Source organism: Pyrus communis, chromosome 14 (genome assembly GCF_041283825.1).
Source record: "Pyrus communis isolate YQ-2024b chromosome 14, ASM4128382v1, whole genome shotgun sequence".
Taxonomy (NCBI): Eukaryota; Viridiplantae; Streptophyta; class Magnoliopsida; order Rosales; family Rosaceae; genus Pyrus; species Pyrus communis.
In genome coordinates, this window is record NC_142578.1 from 6897056 (window position 1) to 6920213 (window position 23158).

A 23158-nucleotide genomic window follows, 5' to 3' on the forward strand; every position below is an offset into this window, starting at 1 on the left:
TAATTATTACGATGAATTGTCATTTAGTAGGTTAATCATCAAAGTTAAAATAGTTGAAAAATGCAATCTATTTGACAATTTTTTTTATTAATAATGAAAAAGCGAATGATCTCGAGTCTCTTCAACATTACTCGTATGATTTCTATTGTTTTGATAAATAAAAAACATTACTCGTATTATTACTAATAATATTTCTCTTTTCGAAATTGAAAACAGCCCGAACTCTTAATTCCCCACCTCCTATGAAAAATGACGTAATTAAAAATAAAAAAACCAAATAAGAATATAGAAATTTCCATTTAACCGGGTGAATAATCATTTGGGCTTGGACCCGGCCCAATCACGAGAAAGAACAGAACCAAAAAGGCCGAAACTCACAAGGGACGCAACGATACGTCAAGTATTGACGTGGCCGGATCTCGTTGGTCCACTGGACGTGGCACGTGATTTGATTGGCGGAAGCAAGTCGAAGGCAGTGTTGTGCAGATCTATATGTACAAGTCTCGGAGCTGTGTTTCCCAGAGAGGGGAGTTGTCAAAGAACTTCGAGGAGAGAGAGAGAGAGAGAGAGATACAGGAGAGAGTTTTAAAGAGAGAGAGATGGTTAAGGTTCGCGCTGGTGTTCTTCCGGTGCTGCTGCTTCTCGCAGCTTGCTTTGCATTTCAGCAGCTATCTGCTTCCGACGATACGGTAATTTGCATCGTCTCACTCTGTAATTGCACTTTCATGCTTTGAATCTCAGATTTGAATCCCAATTTCTTACGAATTTCGATTGATTTGTGAATTTAGGTGTTTTACGATTCGTTTGATGACACATTCGAAGGCCGATGGATCGTCTCTAGCAAAGAAGAGTACCAAGGTCCGTTCTTTCTCTCTAATTTAAGAGAAAAAAGATTATATATTTGTGTGTATGTGAATGTTTGTATGTGTCTGTAGTAATTGGATCGTTGTGTGATCGATCGATCTGAGTATATTAATGGTTTCCTTGTATGTTAAACTCGAATAATTGTGTTAGCGCAGATGCGGATTAGGTCAGTTGGTCACGGCACGCTGTGCCTGAGTTCGAATCCCCCACCCTGTAGATTAGATTAGTTAGAATATTGTTTTTGTGACAGAAATAATCATTTTGTAACTATTAAGCTAATAGCTAAGTGAACTTAAGCAACCGTACAAATCCCAGTGATGCGAAATATTGTACCTTTTGGAGGACAATATGTAGAGTGAGATATTACAGTAATGTATCTTTCTGTTTTCATGGAATTATTTATTGTGTGATCGGATCTTGTTGTGCAAACGTATGGCTTTTGTGAATCGTAATGGACTTGAATGAGATACGAAATTTTTATGTCCCCTGCTCATAAAATCTGACAATTCTAGCTCATTGATCATGAGTTTGGGACGTTTGTTGCCATATATGGAGTTGCAAGCTTATAGTGACGTCTAATTTGCGTTTAGGTGTGTGGAGCCACTCCAAGAGTGAGGGTCATGAGGATTATGGGCTTCTTGTGAGTGAGAAGGCCAAGAAGTACGCAATCGTGAAGGAGCTTGAGAAGCCTGAGAGTCTGAATGATGGAACTATTGTTCTCCAATTTGAGACCCGTCTCCAGAATGGGCTTGAATGTGGTGGTGCCTATCTGAAATACCTTCGACCCCAGGAGGCTGGATGGGAACCTAAGATATTTGACAATGAGGCTCCTTATTCGATCATGTTTGGACCTGACAAATGTGGGCTCACAAACAAGGTTCACTTCATTTTCAAGCACAAGAACCCCAAGAGCGGGGAGTACGTTGAACACCATTTGACCACTCCACCTTCTGTCCCAGCTGACAAACTTACTCATGTGTACACTGCCATTCTGAAACCAAATAACGAGTTGGTAATTCTGGTTGACGGGGAAGAGAAGAAGAAGGCGAATTTCCTATCAGCTGATGATTTTATGCCACCGCTTATTCCTACCAAGACAATCCCTGATCCAGAGGATAAGAAGCCTGAGGACTGGGATGAGAGAGCCAAAACTCCAGACCCAAATGCTGTTAAGCCAGAGGATTGGGATGAGGACGCCCCAATGGAAATTGTTGATGAAGAAGCAGAGAAACCCGAAGGATGGTTGGATGATGAGCCTGAGGAGATAGATGATCCTGATGCCACAAAACCAGAAGATTGGGATGATGAGGAGGATGGTGAATGGGAAGCCCCAAGGATTGATAACCCGAAGTGTGTGACAGCCCCTGGTTGTGGCGAATGGAAGAAGCCAATGAAGAGAAACCCAGCTTACAAGGGAAAATGGCATGCTCCACTCATCGATAACCCCAGTTACAAGGGTATCTGGAAGCCTCAGGAGATTCCAAACCCCAGCTACTTTGAAGCTGACAAACCCAACTTTGAGCCTATCGCTGCTGTTGGCATTGAGATCTGGACAATGCAAGATGGTATATTGTTTGACAACATTTTGATAGCGAAAGACGAGAAAGTTGCACAAGCATACAGAGACACTGCTTGGAAACCAAAATTTGAAGTTGAGAAGGAGAAGACGAAGGAAGAGGAAGATGTTCAGGGCGCAGAAGGGTTCCTTGTCACTGTCCAGGTAAATATTTTGCAACTTATCAGTTCTTGCTGTTGTCTAATGGAATTTATATGATGGATACTTTGAACAGTTACTGATACTCGTGTTTTTATTTCCTGCAGAAGAAAATATTTGACCTCCTATACACAGTCGCAGATCTTCCCTTCTTAAGTTCCCACAAGTCTAAGATCATTGTAAGTCATCAGTCTTTCGTTTATTATCTGTTTCGAAGGTGATTTTTTGGAACGCAACCTAAAATCCAAGCTTGTTTTGTGCAGGATCTCATCGAGAAGGCAGAGCAACAACCAAATCTCACCGTTGGCATCCTTGTTGCCATTGTGGTGATCATCTTCACCGTATTGGTCAAGCTACTCTTTGGCGGGAAGAAACCTGTGAGTGTTGAAGGCCCTCAAACACTTCGAATGAAGTATTTCTGCTAGGGATGTTGCTTGTTGCTAAATGTTGCTTTCTCTTTGTGCAGGCAAGAGTTGAGAAGAAAACCACCGCAGCCGCTGCTGCTTCAACCAGCAGCGCAGCAGCTAAGGAAGATGAGAAGGAGAAGGAGGAGAAGGAGAAGGAGAAGGAGGGTACTTCATCTGAGAGCGAGAAGGAAGGAGCCGCTGCTCCTCGCAGAAGGACAACGACCAGGCGTGAAAACTGAGGCGGGGAAGATAGAGTAAGCTACCGATGGCAGTTTGCACTTGCATCATCTTCAAATTTTGAGCCTTCGTATGTTTTTGTAGGTTATTCATGAATGTTGGCAATATTTTTCTTTTCCTTTGTTCTTTTAGCCTTTTATGTTGAAACAGTTAAATGCAAGAGGAGTGTAAATGACGCATCTATTAAGCGATTTTCTAATGACCAAAACAAAAGAATTTCTTTGACAGCATGATGATTGCAAGTCTATGATAGTTCGTGTTTTTATTTGTTCAAGCGATATTCTAATCTCTTCTTACCCGTAGTTTAATCTCTTCTTACCTAAACTACGGAGGACCGACAGATTGAAAGACAAGGGGCCTCTAGTTGTTGATTGTTAGGGTAATTTGAAGGAAGATGTGAGATTAGATGCTAAATATCAAATCATTTATTTGATAAAAACTTTTGCCATTTTTGAGGATTTGGAATTTTATCACCATTGGGACATCATAAAAATGTTATTTATTACTAGCCATACGTTCAACTACGATTTGTCCGTATATCTAGTTTCCTACAAGTAATCTAAGGCCAAGGCATTTCACAACGGTTTATGCCATTTTATAGGATGGAATTCATGAGACCTATATAACACTCAAGAACCCAAGATAGCATCAATGACCAATTTAGAGTCCCCTTCAATCGTCATTTATGAGTAGCAAATTTTAAGCATCACCAAGAGCCACCGTTTCCGCCACCAAAAATCTTCCTACCACCCAGTTAGGGATTCCCAAACTCATTTCTCCTCAACGAATTCTTTTCACAATCAGAGAAGAAGGCAGGCCTTGGTAACGGGAGATTTTTTAGTGTGACTGGAACACAAAGTGGTATACCACGTGTCACTATACAAATAGTGAGATATATGTGTTAAAAAGTTAATAACTTAAAAATAAAGTTTTTCATGTATAAAAACATATAGCGTACCACCCGTATTCCAGTCACAATGAAAATTTTCTTGGCAACATCTTCTCATTAATACAGGACGCCCGCGAAAAATAGGAGCAATTGGATGTTCGATGGTATATCACCGATAACCCAGCGTTGTATTCGAACACAATCAACCAATCTCACTAACGCATTCGGTAAACAGTTGAAGCTGTGGTCGTGGCCTCTGTAACTTTTATCATTCATTGACACAGGTTGACAAACTTGACACTCCTTAACCTTCATTATTGTAAACTTAACACACGTCGATCAATAATAAAGGCCACACACAAACAGCTCGAAACAGTTAATGTTTGCTGCAGGAAAGCTTTTTCGAAATGTATCGTTGTATACCGAAAAAAATTTATAAATACAAGACACTAATTAAAGGTTAAGCTTTTGGTGGACAGACAAAATTGTCTATGCTGGCCTCAAACGAGAGACTGAACAACACATGGGGTAGAGTTTTACCTTATTCGAATTTTGCAAAAAAATTGTTCCCTCTCATCCAAAAAAAAAGACAATCCGCAGACCGGAAACAAAACTTAACTGCAACAACATAACGTTCCTTTTTTCTTCTTTCTTTTCCTCTCTTACTCTGAAAAGCATATGATATATGCTATAAATTAAACTCGTCTTACGTCGGAGTTGTTTTTGTAACTTATCTTCCGTCACTATTACTGTATATTCATCGCTTGCCAGCAGCGGCCTTCCTAACCGGAGGAACGTCCTCATCATCGGACTGGATGTCTCCATAGCGCCACATCCCCCGCCTATCGGACCTTGCTTCTTCCTGGAACTTTTCCAAATTCTCGATTGCCGTCTTCCTCTCCTTGGTTTCACGTTTCTTCATTTTCTCTAGCCTTGCAAGTCCTTCCTGAAAATTTCACAAATTTAAACAGATGACATTCAGAAAGACATTACGAAAAAAAAAGTTTAAAAAGATTCAGACAAGCATTACATATTTATATAACATGATGAGGGTTCTGTTTAACAGAAGCATGAATTCATCGATGTTTTATTGTATACTTGATCACAAGTTAAACATTACTTATAAGTTCACAACAGATTGTTTCCGAGTAAAACTGATTATAGATGTCCTCGAGGGACAACATATATACGCAGATTTGGTGTGGGTAGGATTCAAAATAAATAGAAAAAAGAGCTATAACTCAAACCTGAAGCATGGCGGCATTCAAGCTGATCTCAGCATCCACAGCGACAAGAGTCACAAGAAGCACTGGCCCGGTCCCCTGACCCTTAACTTTCCCCCCTGAAAGATCCCTTTCCTCAATCATGGCCCTAAATTCTTTGGCACTGTTTAATGCGTGCTCACTTAAATACTCTGCTGCTTCTTGACCAAAGTCCTCCTCCAAGCCCGGGACTTTAACGTATGCAAGGCTGCATAATTGAGCAAGACCAGGTGCGGAGGAAACCGAAGGGTCAAGAGGCCGTATCTGACTGTAGGGGACAACCTCTTGGTTACCATAATCTATGTAGAAAACTTCAAACTTGTCTTTAGGGGATTCCACAGCTCCTCGAGGTGCATTGACAATCTTTGCATGAAGAAATACACAAATTAAATAATTTAAAATTATGAAGACTCAGTGTACAAGTCACATAATCAGACTTGCCTTTTATGAAAATAGGGAAAAAATGTATGCTTATGGACTAAAATAACTCAAGAATAAAAATATTTATTACAATTGGAATATAAAACTGACGATTCAGGTTGAAACTCACCATTGCGCGGTTCCAAGAGTTATCTGCACTAAACTGAGCAAGGACAATGTCACCCTTCTTAGGATTATAAGCACCAATTACGGGAGCTTCTTGAAGATTCAAAGATGCAAGCTGTTGCTGAATAGAGGCAATTTTCTGATCCCCAACTGTCTGAACATAAAATTTACCGCTTCCCAAAATCTCTGTTACCACTACCTGAAAGTAAGGAACATGATAGATATTACTTAACATTTTATAACACGTAGAATGGGAAATAATAAAATGCAATTGCATTCCAAGTACCTTTAACACTTCTTTCTGTTTGGTGTTGTCAACAGCTGAACCGTTGGGAACCTCCTCTCCTTCAACATAGTTCTCCCAGATCTGCGAAAGAAAAAAAGAATGTAAATTAGCATAGTTACCAGGAAGACAGCTGTAATAATGTAGGTATGTTGCTTCACATACTTTCAGTTTCTTCTTTTTTGCAGATTCCTCCGCTTTTTCAAGAAGGTGCCCATCAGGGATTTCACCGCCAAAAGAATTTTGAAATTTTGCAAGGCCAGCTTCAACAAGGGCAACCGCCACATTGGTCTTTGACTCCCATAAAGATCCCAAGAAGGTCCCGGTTCTATCAACAGTCTCAACTTCAATCTGTAAACGACATAAGTTTATCAAAGCTAGAACATAACCAAGTGGCAACGAGAAGTTAATGTTAAATGAGATTACCTCAACATCTCTCTGCATAATTCTTCGCCTCATGAGTGCAATTGCTTCGTCTGAATATGGCTCCTCACGACCAGGACATCTGACACCAGAGAATGCGAAGGCAATGCTGCATGTTTCCTTGGGAATCAATAATTTAAAACGATGCCCACTGAGGACATATTCCACAACAGCAGGAATTTTCCTCCTTTTCTGTAAGAATGGAAAGAAGTCCCTGGCTTTCTTTGCTGATGCCTGTTAAAGACAACATCAATTAAGGAATGAGTGAAATTGTATACCGACAGTTAGACACATCAATTAAGTAAGGAATGACTGAATAATTTTATTGCTCACCACTGTCAAGTCTGTAATGTGCATGACTGGAGGTTCCTTGGTAGAATATATTCCTTTCTTTCCAGCAGTAGCACGTGTTTCTGCTGTCATAAGGGCATCATAATAGTTTGATCTCTCCTCAAAATCTCGATGTCTAATAACAGTGCCAAAGCCACGTGAAACCACCAACTCAGCAATATTCACACCAGCCTGCTGACTGGCAGGCGCAGATGAAGCAGGTGCTGGGGCGTCATCACCCTCAGCCTTAGTAGGAGATGCAAGGAAAACTGTTCCAAAATCCATTACCCTCGAATCGGCAGGTCCAGAAGTAGGTGCAGCTCCCTCTCCAGGGACGACCTTCCTTGAATACTCCATTTGAACATTTACCTACAGAACATGAGAAATGGAAATATATTGAAATTATTTGAAATTAAAAGAGAGACTTCTATGATGAAGAAAACAGTGAATCAAAACTAATCTCATACTTGACGTCCAATAAGGCGTGTTCTCAGGAACTCTTTGGCTTCACGGGCATATGGAGCTGGCTTTTCTTCCCTACGAGGATTGCCCATTTTCGGACACCTAATACTTGAAAGATTAACTCGCCTCTCTGCTAGTGGACTACCAAATGGAACAGAATCATCAGCAACAATCACGCAGTCCCCGCTTACAACCTCCACAACCTGGAAGAAAGAAAAATCAATTACATAAGTACATATTATAGGACAAATCATATGTTGTGATAAACATACATAACCATAACTAACATTCCATACTACCTTTCCTGTGAAATTCTGGTTATGAATTGCCTTTGAATTTGTAGGTGGGGGTGTGTAGTTTGTCCAAATCCTCAACTTGCTTTTTTTCGCTTGAAGCTCTGCAGTCTTCAGCCGCCGCTTCACATCGTCTTCCAATGTGGTTGCACTCCATTCAACGTACTTTGCATAACCCTAAACAAAAGGTTTGAATATTGTCAGTATGCCCTAGATGTGGGCCTGAGAGAGGGGATAAGAGATTTACAATCTGACAATAGAGCATGCAAGAAGCTGCATGGAAAGATTGAAAGCATGCCATAAAATATTTCAACAGTCAGGGATAGGAAAACATTAGTCATCAATAATGTTAAATTTGAAATAACTACACAGTTTAAGCTCTTACATTTTCAACAAGCTCAAGGGCCAAGTCTTTTGCCGAGTCCCCATCGGAGTAATATACTGACCCAATCAAATTACTGAACTTGTCATTGCCTTCCAGAACGATGCGGACCTACAAATCGATCACAATATTGATAAGATTGTAATAACAATGTCCAAGATAACCTGCAATAGAAAGTTGCTTACATCTCTATGCAACACACGAATTTCTGTAAAATGTTTAGCTTCCAATGCAAATGGATCAGCAGAAACTTCAACAGACGATGCTGTTGAAGCTAAAATCCTTTGAGCAGAAGTTAGAGGGGCTCGAGGTTCAGAAGAAACATCTCCATTTGTTTTATTGGAAGTTGTTTCTGGTTCAGCAACAATGTCTGATGCAACAGGTCTCCTTCCCACCGATGGTGCCTAATTGGAAGAGAGAAATTATGTTATATATATATATACATGTTGTTACTTTCTGAGTAAAAATCAGATAAGAACAAAATCTTATACGTATGTGTCCAGATTGAAGAAAGAATGCATACCTGAATTCCTGCAACGAATACTTGGACAAACTGAAAATCCGGAAGCAAGTAGGCCCTAACTGTGCTTCCATCACGAACCTGCTCGACAATACATTCCATTGACCTGCCTTTATTTTCAGCCAACAGACTCACAGCATCTAAGTTGCCGGCATTCCCAATAGCAGAGGGAGGTAGATTCCTTTTGGATGCTTCACCAGCACCAGGAACCTGTAATTATCAACAAAATAATCATGCTTCATGTCCTTAAATACAGAACGAGTTTGACGTCAACTTTCAACATACTGCAACATGTTAGATGTACAATATAAGAAAAAAGGAGGGAAAGAATTTAAGTGCAAACCTTGCTATGAAGACCAAGGCCCTCAGTCCTAGCTTGCTCTTGGAGACGTAGCAGCTCTGCAATGTAAGGACTCGCTTCTGCTTTCTGTGGACCTTGCTTACCCTCCTTGACCTGCACAAACAGGATTCAGCTTACAGCCATTAGAAATAAACATTAAATAAAAAATCAGCAACCAATAGAAATGAAAAGATAACTACCTTTGCCCAGCCTTCAGCAACAACCAGCATGGCAAGATTCTTGTCACCAAGGAAAACCGAGCCGAATTCCCGCCCTATCTGTTGGACAACATAGTCCACTCTGAAAGCCACCTCCTGTATGAAAAATATAATGAGATGGATGCATCATGCACATTATTATCAAAGATGACTAGTATTGAGATAATAAAGCACAAAAACGTATATAAAATAAGCACCTTTCCTATGCAGAGTTTCCTCAGAAACTCCCTGCTGCCCCATGCAAATGGTTCATCCTGGCCATCTCTACGAGCCTAGCAATAAAAACATCACAATAGCAAAAAAAAAAAAATTAAAAAATGTCAGCGATCAATCTACTCCGTGATCAATAGCAAAAAATTAAGCTAAAACAGAACCATAATCTGTTATTATAAATTTATAATTCTCAAATGCTGGAAAAGACCAAGAATTTACGACAATTCAATGCAAAGACCAAATAAAAATACATAGGTAGATGAAAGACAAGGGATGTTATTCATTTTACCAGTTTCGGAGCCATAAGTGACGACAGAGTGATGGTTCTTTCGGGTGGAGGTCCGGCCTTGTTGGCTGTGAGGGCCATGACGACCAAAGAGTCCCCTGAAGGCACAGCCTTCACTCTCCCTCTGTACCATCCTGTGGAAGCTGTTGATGAAGCCATCTCAACAGCCTTCTAAAATTTTGATCGAGATCTACACCACCAAAATCCAAATAAACCCATCAACAAAAACCCAATTAAATTACAAACAACACAACCCAATTAATCTTCAAAAAAGCCACAACCCAATTAAATTTAATCACCAAATCTCTGTTAACACTAAATATCTCTCCAACCCAACATGCAAAGCCACAATCTTTACAAACACCAACAATCAAATCCGAACCAGAACGTCAACATTCAGATCCAAATCCCACACCAACAATGACATGCATCAATACGACAACGACATATCGAATACGACATGACAAAAAACAGCAGAATTAACCATTCGAGTCACAAGATCTATCAATCAATCGCAGATTGCAAAACCAAACAGTTTTCCCTCGAATCTTCTTAATTCCGCGTAATGCAAACAATAACAATCCGATTAAATGATCCGAAGCAAAAATTTCAAGCCAGAGAGATCTGCGAATGCGATGGAAAGAGAGATTACCAAGCTGGATCGGATCAGGCTATTCGGATCTATCCGGACTGACGCGTTTTATCGGATCCTTGGGGTCGTCGAAACGGCGTCGTCGAGCGGCGGGATCAAGATGAAAGCGAAACAGAGAGAAGATATTTCGCAATGGCTTTCAGAAGCGTTGCATATATAGGGGAACGATGGCGAGCTCTGCATCCAGCAATACGTTTATATTTATACCCCGCGTTTTGTGCCGAAATTACCCAACATGCCACGGCGGTTTAAATTTCTTACCCTTTCCATTTCGGATTATTACTAATTAGGTAATTAGTTATTTTGAGAGGGGAAATGTGGAATTACAGAATCTATCTGGATGTAAATTCTAATCCCAAAAGGTTCTGACACGGATTAGGACAAATTAAACGGCCCACTTTTCTTATGTCATATTTTTGGCATCCCTTGTCTTCCTCTCTCCTCGATGGAATTTAATTTTAACTCATTATTCAATAAAATACATCACAACTTTCGTATATATACTCAACAAACACTAAAATAGTTAGTAAATTCATGTATTATACTCGTATGAACATATTTTTTTAAATTATTTTTGTTTTTCGTACACATTTGAAAGATTCATTAAGTTGCACGTTTTATAACTTCAAGGTACTATACATGTATTATATACGAACGTAAGTATTAATACACGTTCATTTTGACATTTTTTTTTAATAAAACATATAAAAATCACGGATTCTATGCTTATTATAACATATTAATGAAAAAATAAATAAATTGAAATTTTAAGAAAAATGTCCGATTTTCAAAATTATTTTTTTAACGAAGTTGTCGTATAATACACATATGTATTTTTCACATAATATACCCGTTTTATTTTACTAACTATGAACGCAAGCAAGTAATAAAACGTAACGTAAAGCCAAAAACTACAAAAGGGAAAAAGCAAAGCACTAATAAGCAATACAAGAATTTTATTTTGGTTACATCATATAGAAACAAACTTTTATCTAAGTGATTGGTAATCATGATTCGTCTAAGAAATAAATTTTGACACGTTATCTCACCTTTTATTGTTATGTAGGTTTTTCTAAAGATTCGAGGATTTCCTTTTCTTTTACGAGATAGCTATCTTTTGTGTATTAACTTTACATAGCTTAGCCTTTTATCATGTAACTGATTACTTTTTGTTACGTCATTTATCACACTGTAATTCTCTCTAACACAACCCTGAGAAGAGTTACTTTAATTGACCCAAGTCTCTCTCATTTTATATGATCAACATCATCATTTGTCCCACTTTAGTCCTCATTGTCACATTCTGAGAAGAGTGAATTCAATTGAGCTCGGTTTCGATAATCATTTCCCTCTCAATTTTCATAGTCAACAATGTCATTTGTCACACGTCCAACTTTTTACCTATCATAATCCTGATCCATTTAAGAAATAAATTCTAACACAATATCTCGCTTTTTGTTGCTAGCTATGCGAATCCCAAAGATATGAGATTTCCCCTTTCCTTTTAAAATATAACAATTGCATTTGTATTAAATTTACAAAACTTAAGATGTCTTTATCCTATAATGGGTTGCTCTTAAATACGTTATGTGTCCTACTTCAATCTTTTATGTCAAATTTCGAGAGTAGTTAATTCAAGGAAAAATGTTGACAAAATTATTAAAATGAGACACAACGTTTGGAGGACCAAATTAAACGACAATTATAAAATCCGATTACTTGTCGTAATTAACCATAAAACCGTAGATAAAGGACTTGCACTTTTCTAAAGAGAGATGATTTCAGCATTCTTTTTCAACTTTTGTCACACTCATGTTAATTTATCTCCTTTGAAACTGAGTTCTAAACAATTTTCTTCTTGTATTAAATTAAAAATCGTTGTTGTCCTTATAAGTAAAAATCTTTCATTCGAAAAATCCAAAAAAAAAAAAAAGGGTGTAAACTTACAAATATTTGCAAATGACAGTTTTACTTATGCAAAAAATGGAAAACCCCGTTTTTACCATTTTAATGCCGCAGGGCTAACAGAATTGCAAACCCATTTAAACCTGGAAAATCTGCCTTTTTATAGTCTTCGACGATGGGACACACCGACAGACAATCGTCCCACCGACAGACACTCGAAGTACAACTTTCTTACCACTCTCGGTTCAAATCTAGCGAACTACTACTTTTTGCCGCGGTAAAAGACAATTGGCGACAGTGGGCTGCTGCACAACTGAGTTTCGTTTGCTTTAAGTAACAAATAGCAACACATGCAAATCTGGTACTTCTTCTCTGAGACCTTTAATTTCCATTTTTCTTTTTTTTTTTGCTTAATTTTGATTAGGGGTCCATTTCTAAAATTAGGAAGCTGTTAAATTTTTGATAAATTTTAAAAAGATACACTTCTGTTTTTGTGTGAGCAAAAACCACTGTAAAACTTTCCATTATTATTATCATCTGTAATGTAACCCATAATTCAGAGCAGGGTGGGAGGAAAAGCAAAGGTACAATTTTCAGCTTTTTGGTATTTATTTTCGGGAAGTATGCACAAATACAAAGGTTTTTTTTTATTATTATTATTATGTTTTTTTTTTTTAAATTTATATAAAGAATCACATTTTTTGTCCAAAAGTATTCTCAAAAAAAATTTATATGTATCAGGTCCACCGTAGTTGTTACATCACTTATTAAAGACAATATCGTGTAAAGATATTTTACACGTGATATTGTGTCAATAACCAACCTAGTTGCCCAAAGAGGTGCATCATACATGTAAGTCCTTCCCCTCAAATATTGGAGCACATTAATATAAAACTTATCTTTATGATAATTAACATTAATTTTACATTGTGAACATGAATTAATTTTATCATAATTTAAAAGAAATTCCATTAGTATAAATTTAGCTTAAACCAGGGACTGTTTCATCGCATATAAGATTAGACACATCAACCCATACTTTATGGACAACCCATACTTTATGGACCTTTTTTCCCCATCATATGAGTTGTAAAGTAGGAATGAAGATAAACGTGACCAAAAAATATGCAACAGTGGGAGATCATGCAACTTTGGGTGGAATCGAAATCGAGTCATTTGGTCCAAGATCATCGATCAGAGATCATTTTTTATGGTGGTCCGTCACAGGTTGGTATGCCATTGCCAATGCTAGAGCCTACACATGAAAATATGTTACAAATAATTAAAGGTTCATTTGGATGTGCTTTTAAAATAATTATAGGTTGTTTCTAAAAACATTCCATTTGAAAGTTGGGACCCCAAGATAACTGGAAACACTCACAATGTGATCCTGATGAGGGGGAGGTAAATGCCAGTGGTCATTGCTGTTTTTCGAAGACAGTTGCTACAAGGAGGATCAGATATACTGGTAAATCCTGCTGGAACAACAATTACAGGCATCCTTGCTAGGTTTCCCATACAAACTCTCTCCCAATCAGTTGCATCGCCAATGAAGGCATCAACAGAAAAACTGTCTCTCACTTCCCGAATCAGTCTTCCCCTTGCCCTATGTGCCCAGAAACAATCATTCAGCATTATGCATCAGTTAATTATCTCAAATCTATAAAGTGCTCTTTGTGTCTAGAAACAATCATTATGTGGCAGTTAAATATCCCAAATCAACAAAATAAGATTATAAACCGATTAATTAATCTAACGTTGTAATTAAGTTTAACGATTGGAATTACACTAGAATGACCTTAAGCACAAACAACTATATATAAGTCATGACATGTAAACAAAATACCTGAACATAGTCAACTGCTGGAAATATGCGGGCACGATGCAGTTCAGGAGGCCATTGGCTTTGAGATTCGCAATCATCATCCTTCCTGGACTGCTGCCACTCATCAAAGTGAGCCAACATATCCATGTCCATTGTAAAATTTACAATGCCTTGTACAGAGTCAATGATATAGTTGAGTTTAAAAGGGACCATATTAACCCCTTTCGATTCAAGAACATGAACAACCTAGGGACACGATCAAACAATTTTACACAATGATCAAGTTAAATGAGTTAATCAAAACACAATGATACAATTTACAATCGGACCACAAACCTCCATTTCAGCATCGTCAACATATCTGACAGTAAGCTTTGTTATGTCCACTAAGAAATGATCCTCAAGGAGGATGTCTCTTGATGAGAGGTCATTCGGGTCCTTTCCTCAAATAGCATCCAAAACAACAGCACAATCTGCAGCACTTCTACAGACAGGACGAAGCTTATCCTGATAAAACAAATCCAAAATCAGATCTTATTACTCGGTTAAGTTTGTAACCCGGCAAAAGATTAAGGTTTTGAATATATTATTACTTCAAAATTTCAAATTAAAGAAGAAAATCTTGGTCAAATGTTTATTATTGTTGCAAACCAAGCTTTCGGATAAGCTCATGATGCCGGTTCGACCAACAAAACCAAATGTTGGATGCAAGGCTGCCACACCACAACAAGATGCAGGTAAAGTCATGGAACCAACTGTTTCGGATCTAATTGCAAACGGCACCATACCTGTAAAAGGTTCTTGTTTAAAGCAACAGATATTCCAAAAAAGTTTATTCAAAACTCTCCCAACTTTGTCAGTTTATGATTATAAACAAGAGCACCCTTGGATGCTTCTAAAATAAGTTCAAATCATACAAAATAAAAATGCAGGGAACAGATGAAGGGAATGAAAAATCGGAGTAGCTTTCAATTTGAAACGCACCAGCTGGGGTGCAGGCAGCAAGACCGGATGATGAACCTGTTGTGAATTCTTTAATATTCCATAGGTTCCTTGTCCTACCACCAAACCAGATGTCATCGTATGCTAGCAATCCAGTAACAAGCTTTGCGAAGAATTGCTCCAGCGGACTTCAACCTATACAAATTTTTTTTCAGAAATAAACAAGTATGTAGTAAAATGCCACTTAACAAACTTAATTCGTATGTGATTCATTAATGGTTTTGGCACCTCTTGTACACCCAGGCTTCGGTGTTAAGAACTTGATCTTTGAAAGTTGTAGAACCCCATGTTGTTTTGTAGTGAGGAACTGAGATTATGTCCTTCAATCCATAAGGAATCCCGTGGAGAGGACCTAAAGAAGAAATCATTATGTAATTCTGGTTCACCACATTGCTGCACCGGAACTCTGAGATTACTCAAGATGATTTTTCTAAACTAAATACCAAATTTTGAAGGGTAGGAAACGTGATAGTTTGCAATTAAAATATTCAGAACAACAATCATACCCAAATTGTAGAGCCAAAAATAATTAAGAGGCGACACATGGATTTTTGGGTTAAAATGACAAAATTACCCTCGAGGCACACCAGATTTCCTACGCACGAGCAGCGGGCAAGCATACCTCAACCAAGCCAAAAGTGCCCAAAATAGGTAACAAATTCAAAATTATTTCATCCATCCTCATCTTATATTCCCTACAAGGTATTTACTCCATAACCTTCAAAACATTCCATATAAATTGAGTTAATTGGCCAATTAATCGATTTATTACCTAATTAATCCATTAATTGACAAATAACTCACCCATTACACCCCAAAAAACACCCAAAGGCCAGCCACACTCTCTCCCAAAGAGGGCCGGCCATGCTCTATAAATTGGACCCCATTTTCTCTAAAAAGCTAAGTTACACACTTTTACAAAACTCCCAAAAACTCTCTAAACAGTTTTCTCTCTAAATTCTAACTTTGGCATCGGAGGTTCTTCGGCCAAAGCCCCCCCCCCCATTCATCATGGGTGCGTGAGGCTCTTGGCCTTGACCAAAGGTATTGATTGTTTTGTAGGTGCAATTTTGTCAAAGAAGGAGAAAGCGAAAATTTGCATCTACAAATTAGTGTTTTCATTGAGAGTTGAGTCCTACACAAGTAGAAGACTCTCGCATCCAAGGTTTTCTATTTTCTTGTCCAGTTGTAGATTTATCGTACGTTCTTATTATTAGAATTCTTTATTTGAAAAAATTCTTTGATAAAACATAAAAGAGAAGTACAATGGTTAGAAAATTCAACAAATGAAAAATTCAACACCCAAGAGATGGGACCACGGTCATCCACGAGGCTAAATGTGACAATAGGTGGAGCGGCACCACCCCCACGAGTTTCCACCATGGGAACCACCACGATGGCTACCATGGTAGCCACCCACGACAAGGTCCATAGTGTTACCACCACGGCTCGAGTCGTGCCATCCAAGGTGGCTCACGGTACTAAGGCCATGGCCTAAGCCATGTCACTCCACGCCTAACGCGTTGCCAAGCCGAGCCCAAGCCTCGCACCCACGTGTATCATACGCCGAGCGGCCTACTCCAATGGCCTAGCCTGCTTCCGCCGAGCAGCCCACTCTTGTGGCCCAGCCTGTTCCCGCAGCATTCCAAGTAACCCAAATCAATCTAAGACTATCTCAACTAACCATCAAGCAGAGGGCATTTTCACCACGTTTCTCCACAGATTTGACATTTCCCAATTCAAATCTCGTGCCCGGAGCCTACCACACTTCCATTGTTTAAGGAGGCATATTCCTTCCAAGCTCTTCCAATCCAAATGGCGAACAACACTTGTCTCAACAAGTCATAGAGTTGACGCGCGCCCTTGCACAACAGACAACCTTGGTGAATCAACTCTTGCAACGCACCGAGATCCAACGTGCCTCGGACCAGGTGTCTCGAAGAAGGACAAGGGCAGATAAACCTCTCCACCAGCATCCCGGCAAGCAGCCACTTGACCAGTCACAAACCGAGCGTTCTAACGGAGTACACTCACGATTGGACCCCCGAGATAGCGTATACTCCCGTCTTAGCGCGTGGAGGAGTGTGCACTCTCAGTTAGGACCACGGACAAACACACATTCATGGTTGGGGCCACTCCGATAATCAACATGAACAACCTTCCAGGCGAAGTGTTCATTTGCGACAAGGCCCGCAAGGAGCATCATTTACCTCACATCGGAGTAGGCAGCACATCAGACGGAAAGAAGCAGTTACTTAATTTGGCTCAAGTTCAACCAGCAGTCTGCGAGTTACCCGTTCGCCTGATATGAACATACCACACCCATTGCAGCCGTGGCATAGACAAGCCGAACACATGGAAGAGCAGCCTAGACCAGCAGATCACGACTAGGGGCAGTCGAGAGCTCTGCCACCACAAACAAAGGTAAATTTAGGAAGAAGTAGAAAGACTCTTGACCGAGCGATTGCGCAATTTCCCGCTCAATGAAGTTATTTACAAGGCGCTCCGATGAGACATACCAGCCCAATTACTAAGAATCGGGGGCAGGCTAAGGATTATTTCGGTTGTCCCAGTAGTCCAATTTTCCTCAGCTGCACTCACGACAATGATTTTCATGCTCTCCAGTGCAAGAGGATAAACTAATTACTCTCTAATGCGAGAGGATAAACTAATTGCTCTCCAGTGTGAGAGGGTAAACCAATTTCCCGACACCCAAAAGGGTTTGCTCTCTAGCGCGAAAGGATAAACTAATTACTCTCTAATGTGAAAAGGTAAACCAATTCCCCGACACCCAAAAAGGTTTGCTCTCCAGTGCGAGATGATAAACTAATTGCTCTCCAGTGCAAAAGGGTAAACCAATTCCCCAACACCCAAAAGGGTTTGCTCTCCAGTGCGAGAGGATAAACTAATTGCTCTCCAGCGTGAGAGGGTAAACTAATTCCCCGACACCCATATGGGTCTGCTCTCTAGTGCGAGAGGATAAACTAATTGCTCTCCAGTGCGAGAGGGTAAATTAATTGCTCTCCAGTGCGAGAGGGTAAACTAATTCCCCGACACTCATCTGGGTAAGCTCTCTAGTGCAAGAAAGCCACATGGCTCAAAGGATCGAATGCTTGAAAATCGAGTAGGAAGCAAAATGGTCAGGGGGCAGCAGCCACTTTTTGCACTCAACAATTGGCTCATCCAACACTTCATCTTCAGCAGCTCTGATCTTGGCAATTTCATCCTTGACTGCTCAATCTATGACAGCTGAGAAATCAAACTCAAGCAGTTTCCTCATTTCCGATAGGCAGCCCAAACCATAACCCATGCCACGCCATTTCCTCAGCCCATACTGAGCCAATCATTGGCTTCAATCAAGCCGAGCAGCACAAGCAATGACCTCTGCCACACCACCTTCTTGGCCTATGCCAAGCCGACTCCTGGCCCCTGCCAGTCGATGTGCCGCACCACCCCGACGACTGCACCATGATAGCATTATCCAAGAAGAAGACAAGGAAAATTAAATTTTTTACATCGGTGTGGCGTGGAGACGAAGCAAGCAACGAAAGACAATCTTTTGCACGGGCAAGATGTTGAAGATTGCTAGAGGAGGGGGAACAAATATCCTCTAAACTTTCTCTCTTTTGTAGGGTAGAATAAATCGCTCCCCAAAGTTGATTTAACAACCCATTTAAGGTGGACTTAAATAGACTTTGAGAGGAATTTATTTTTCCATTTTCTAGAAGTATCTAATTTCATATTAAAAAGGGAATCTACATTAAAATAGGAAGCAGTCCTAAGTTTCCTAGAGCAAGATCTCTACACCTGCTGCCCTTTCCTACAAGCAGCCCAGCAGGTGTGGGGGCATTTGTAGAGCAAAACTCCCTCGAGGCACACCAGGTTTCCTATACGCGAGCAGCGGGTAAGCATCCCTCAAGCAAGCCAAAAGTGCCCAAAATAGGTAACAAATTCAAAATTATTTCATCCATCCTCATCTTATATTCCCTACAAGGTATTTCCATAACCTTCAAAACATTCCATATAAATTGAGTTAATTGGCCAATTAATCGATTTATTACCTAATTAATCCATTAATTGCCAAATAACTTACCCATTACACCCCAAAAAACACCCAAAGGCTAGCCACTCTCTCTCCCAAAGAGGGCCGGCTATACCCTATAAATTGGACCCCATTCTCTCTAAAACGTTAAGTTACACACTTTTGCAAAACTCCCAAAAACTCTCTAAATAGTTTTCTCTCTAAATTCTAACTTTGGCATCGGAGGTTCTTTGGCCAAAGCCCCCCCATTCATCGTGGGTGCATGAAGCTCTTGGCCTTGACCAAAGATGTTGATTGTTTTGTAGGTGCAATTTTGTTAAAGAATGAGAAGGCAAAAATTTGCATCCACACAAATAAACTCCTCGGGCAAGCAATTTATCAGCACCTTTTGCTTGCTGGTTTGCTAATTCTTCAGTATAGGTAACCACAGCCTCAAGAATAGGATTGTACCTGGTGCTTTCCTTCCACAATGTATCAATGTACAATGGCCTAGAATATTTCAACAAACATATGAAGCTATGTCTTAAAGCTCAGTACTCTCATTACCTTTTCAATCTTTGCATAAAAATTCTGGTAAGCTCCACAGACATAATTTGCTTCAACTTTATTAGCTCTCCTAATTTAAGAACCTGATAAATGCTCATTATTCAAGATATATATCTAGGGTCGTCTCTGAGATATCGGGGGCCCTGTGCGAAATTCATAAAAGGGGCCTTTCTTATAAGCCATCTTTTATATCTCAAATATGATCACAATAAAATTATAGTAAGTATGAACAATGAAACCTGATAGTCCGTATTGTGTGTGCGTTTAGCGATTTTTTGTGACTCATTTTCTCTTAATTTTGCCCTAAAAAGTACAAAAGAAAAAAAAATCATTATCGATGAGAAATACCCGAATCTTCAAATTTCAAGTCAATATACTTAAATTAGTAAATATCTTACTTTGATTGAAGTCTACATCACTCTGATCAGTTGAATTGTCTTCATGATTTGGAAGTTTCTTTTCAATTTCATAATTTTGTAAATTAGGGTTTAATAATTTGTGGGGAATATAACAATGGGATGAAGAGAGAATGGGAAGTAGATTGGGAAATTGGCGACAGAGTCGGAATTCTAACTTTTGGTGCTCTGATAGTCTAGTGTGAAAGAAGGGAAAAAAAAGAAGAAGAAGGAAACAACGATTAGACTTTGGCATGAGAGAAGAAGTCTGAATCTCTGAATTGTTTGCCTCGGTCAGTGGAGTTCTCCACTTTTAATTGATTAGCATTGCCCTTTTTTTTTTTTTGGCTAGATTAGCTTTGCCCTTTGTTAATTATTATTTCATATAATTTACGTATAGATTTTAGGTAATAGTTTGATGGCTTTTAGGGCCCATCAGATATATATATATATATATATATATATATATATATATTGATTTGATTAGTGTTTCTATATATTATTTTATATATTATTATATTCAATAACAATATTTTTGGGAGCTCCCAAAATTTTGGGGCCTATGCAATAGAACCGGTTGCACTCCCCAAAAACCGGCTCTGTATATATCATGCACATTGTGTAAATGTGTGGGAAAGAGAGAGGGGCATAAGCAAAAAAGAACAACTTTTCAGATGTCGGGTCCTTGATCTCCTAAAAAGACAAGTGCAAAACAAAATAAACACAATCAAGAACACAAAAGTTAGTATTCACACACAATGACACAACAATTTAATGTGGTTTAGACCAATTCACAACAACAGCTACAAGTGAAAAATGATATGAATGCGATCATGAACACGAAACTAAACAATCACACACACACATACTTGACATAAGGTAACAACAGCTATTATTGCAAGACAATATAAACGTGATTGAGAACACAAAAGTTAACAGTTAACATAAACAAATACATGAGAATTTAATGTGGTTCACTTGATTTTCCTAATAACTACAAGTGCAAAACGATATAAACACAATCGAGAACACAATATAAACAATCAGACACAGCTGCTCCTAGAAAGAGTAAGTGCCAAAACATAAAAACACGAACACGATGGAAAACACAAAAGTAAACAATGACACACGCAACGAACAAGAATGTGAAGTGATTTACTCAATTTCGTAACAACAGCTACGAAAAGTCGAACTTATAGTCATGAAGGCGATATCATCATCAATTTTTGGTCTATAAATGCCGGATAGAGAAGGATAATTGAACTTTGTGCTCAAGGGCTGTGATTTCTCATTGCCCTAATCCGGAACGAAAATCAAAGCAGAAGGGTCCTGCAATCCTCCATTGACAGAACCAACTAGCTTTCTGTTGGCTCTGATTGTGGGGATATTGAACTTTTTTGCACCCTTAACAATCTCCAGCATCTGAATTAAGCAGATAATAATACAGAATTAACAGTAAATAATAATTAATATTACTATTAATTAGGCATGTGAGCAACACCCAGATTAGGGATTTACTAAAATACCTTTTCATCATTGAAGAAGTTGGAATCAACCAACTCAAAAACCCTTCGGATGGATGAAATATCACTGATCTTTTCAAGGGATTCATTCTTCTTCTTCTTCTTCTCACTGTCCTGATCAAATAGCAGAATATTTATGCACTTTTTAAATTTTAACATAATTAAAAAATTAATGGACAAAACATTATTACCTGAACATAGGATTAGGGAAATGATCTTTAACTTTCTGACAGACAATTTTTCATGGGAATTGTTATTAGCACTTCAAAAATCTCATTCTACACTCCAAAATTTCTATATTTGAAAAGAAAAATACACTTGTGAGAGTGTAGAATAAAATTGTTGAAGTGCCAATAACATATGGACCGAGGGAGGTAAGGCCCAGTGGGGGCACATGCCCCATCTCATCCTATTTTGTTTGCATTACAAATTATTCAATTAATCATTCCCATATTTTTTTGCTTTACAAATTATTCAATTAATCATATTAAAATAATGAAAATCCTCTTTTAGTTTTTAAATGCCCTTTCTTCCTGTATATTTTTCTTATGCACTAATGTCTAAACCTTATTGAGTTGCATGTATTTGGTTAGTTAGTACAAATGAGCATTGGATTGTCAATACAACAATTAAAGACAAAATTAAACAATAGAGTAATAAAATAGGCATTTTGTAACTAATTTTTTTAGCATTTGTAGAAGAACTAGCTTTATTTGTCCAAAAAAGGAGTTCAAATTTTTTAAGGTGCCCCCTCTTAGTTAAATTTCTAGCTTCGTCCCTGCAATAACACTTGCCTTTTTCATAATTTTTTATAAGTTCTCGCTTGTTTTTCCATGCAATATTAGGCCTCGTTTGGTACACCGTATAACACACCAGATAGGATTAATTATACGGTATCAGGTGTTTGGTGTCCCCATGTATTAAATAGTCAACCGACTAAATACTCCGCCCTAACCTATTCTATACGGCTGACACCCGCTTAACTATCCTTTTCAAAACCACGGTATTATTTAGTTGAGTTGAAAACACAGCTCTCTCACTCTCTCCAACTCCCAGGTTCTCCTTCAAATCCCAGGTTCTCCTCATTCTTCTTCTCTCATCTGAATCCTAGATTCTCCTTCTTTGTCTTCTCCTCCTTCTTCTTCTCTCATCCGAACCCAGGTTCTTCTTTTTTGACTTTTTTCTCCTTCTTCTCTCTCATCTGAATCCTAGGTCCTCCTTCTTCTTCTCTCTGTTCCGCCCTTCACCTCCTATTTTACTTCTTCTTCTCTCTATGTTCTGCCATCCTCTTATTTTTCTTCTTCTAGATCCGAAAATAAAAAATAAAAAAATTTGATCTATGTTTTGAAAATTGTAAAGATCCTAAATTGGGTATGTTGAAAATTCGAACCCAGTTGAAGAAATGGGTTGAGCGATTACATCTGGAATGAAGCTAGATGAATTCTTAATATCAATGCTTGTGCTGTTTTGGCTGCAGCAAGATCTGGATTTGATGTAATTTCACAGTATTGTTCAAAATTCATCATTCATCAATATAATAATATTTTTAAGTCTTTCTTATTTGATAGAGTATCCAACCAAGCACAGTATAAATAATAT

The 23158-nt window shown here is 38.6% G+C and overlaps 2 protein-coding genes and 1 pseudogene across 2 annotated transcripts; 1 reads left to right on the top strand and 2 right to left on the bottom strand.

Annotated features, from left to right (window-relative positions):
- Positions 1-429: 429 nt before the first annotated feature.
- LOC137712828 (calnexin homolog 1-like) lies at positions 430-3449 on the top strand. The gene is made up of 6 exons (XM_088684130.1): positions 430-689; positions 789-858; positions 1455-2584; positions 2686-2757; positions 2842-2955; positions 3045-3449. Exons 1-6 carry the CDS (start codon positions 600-602, stop codon positions 3222-3224), a joined length of 1656 nt encoding a protein of 551 aa, XP_088540256.1. The 5' UTR covers positions 430-599; the 3' UTR covers positions 3225-3449.
- A 1060-nt stretch (positions 3450-4509) lies between these two features.
- TUDOR2 (TUDOR-SN protein 2) lies at positions 4510-10541 on the bottom strand. The gene is made up of 17 exons (XM_068451996.2): positions 10322-10541; positions 9673-9859; positions 9368-9442; positions 9153-9266; positions 8956-9066; positions 8616-8822; positions 8278-8496; positions 8096-8203; positions 7717-7887; positions 7423-7620; positions 6959-7324; positions 6629-6859; positions 6368-6553; positions 6206-6286; positions 5924-6118; positions 5359-5736; positions 4510-5057 (listed from the first exon to the last, which is right to left on the bottom strand). Exons 2-17 carry the CDS (start codon positions 9826-9828, stop codon positions 4869-4871), a joined length of 2985 nt encoding a protein of 994 aa, XP_068308097.2. The 5' UTR covers positions 9829-9859; positions 10322-10541; the 3' UTR covers positions 4510-4868.
- A 2826-nt stretch (positions 10542-13367) lies between these two features.
- LOC137712307 (uncharacterized) lies at positions 13368-21962 on the bottom strand (annotated as a pseudogene).
- Positions 21963-23158: the final 1196 nt, after the last annotated feature.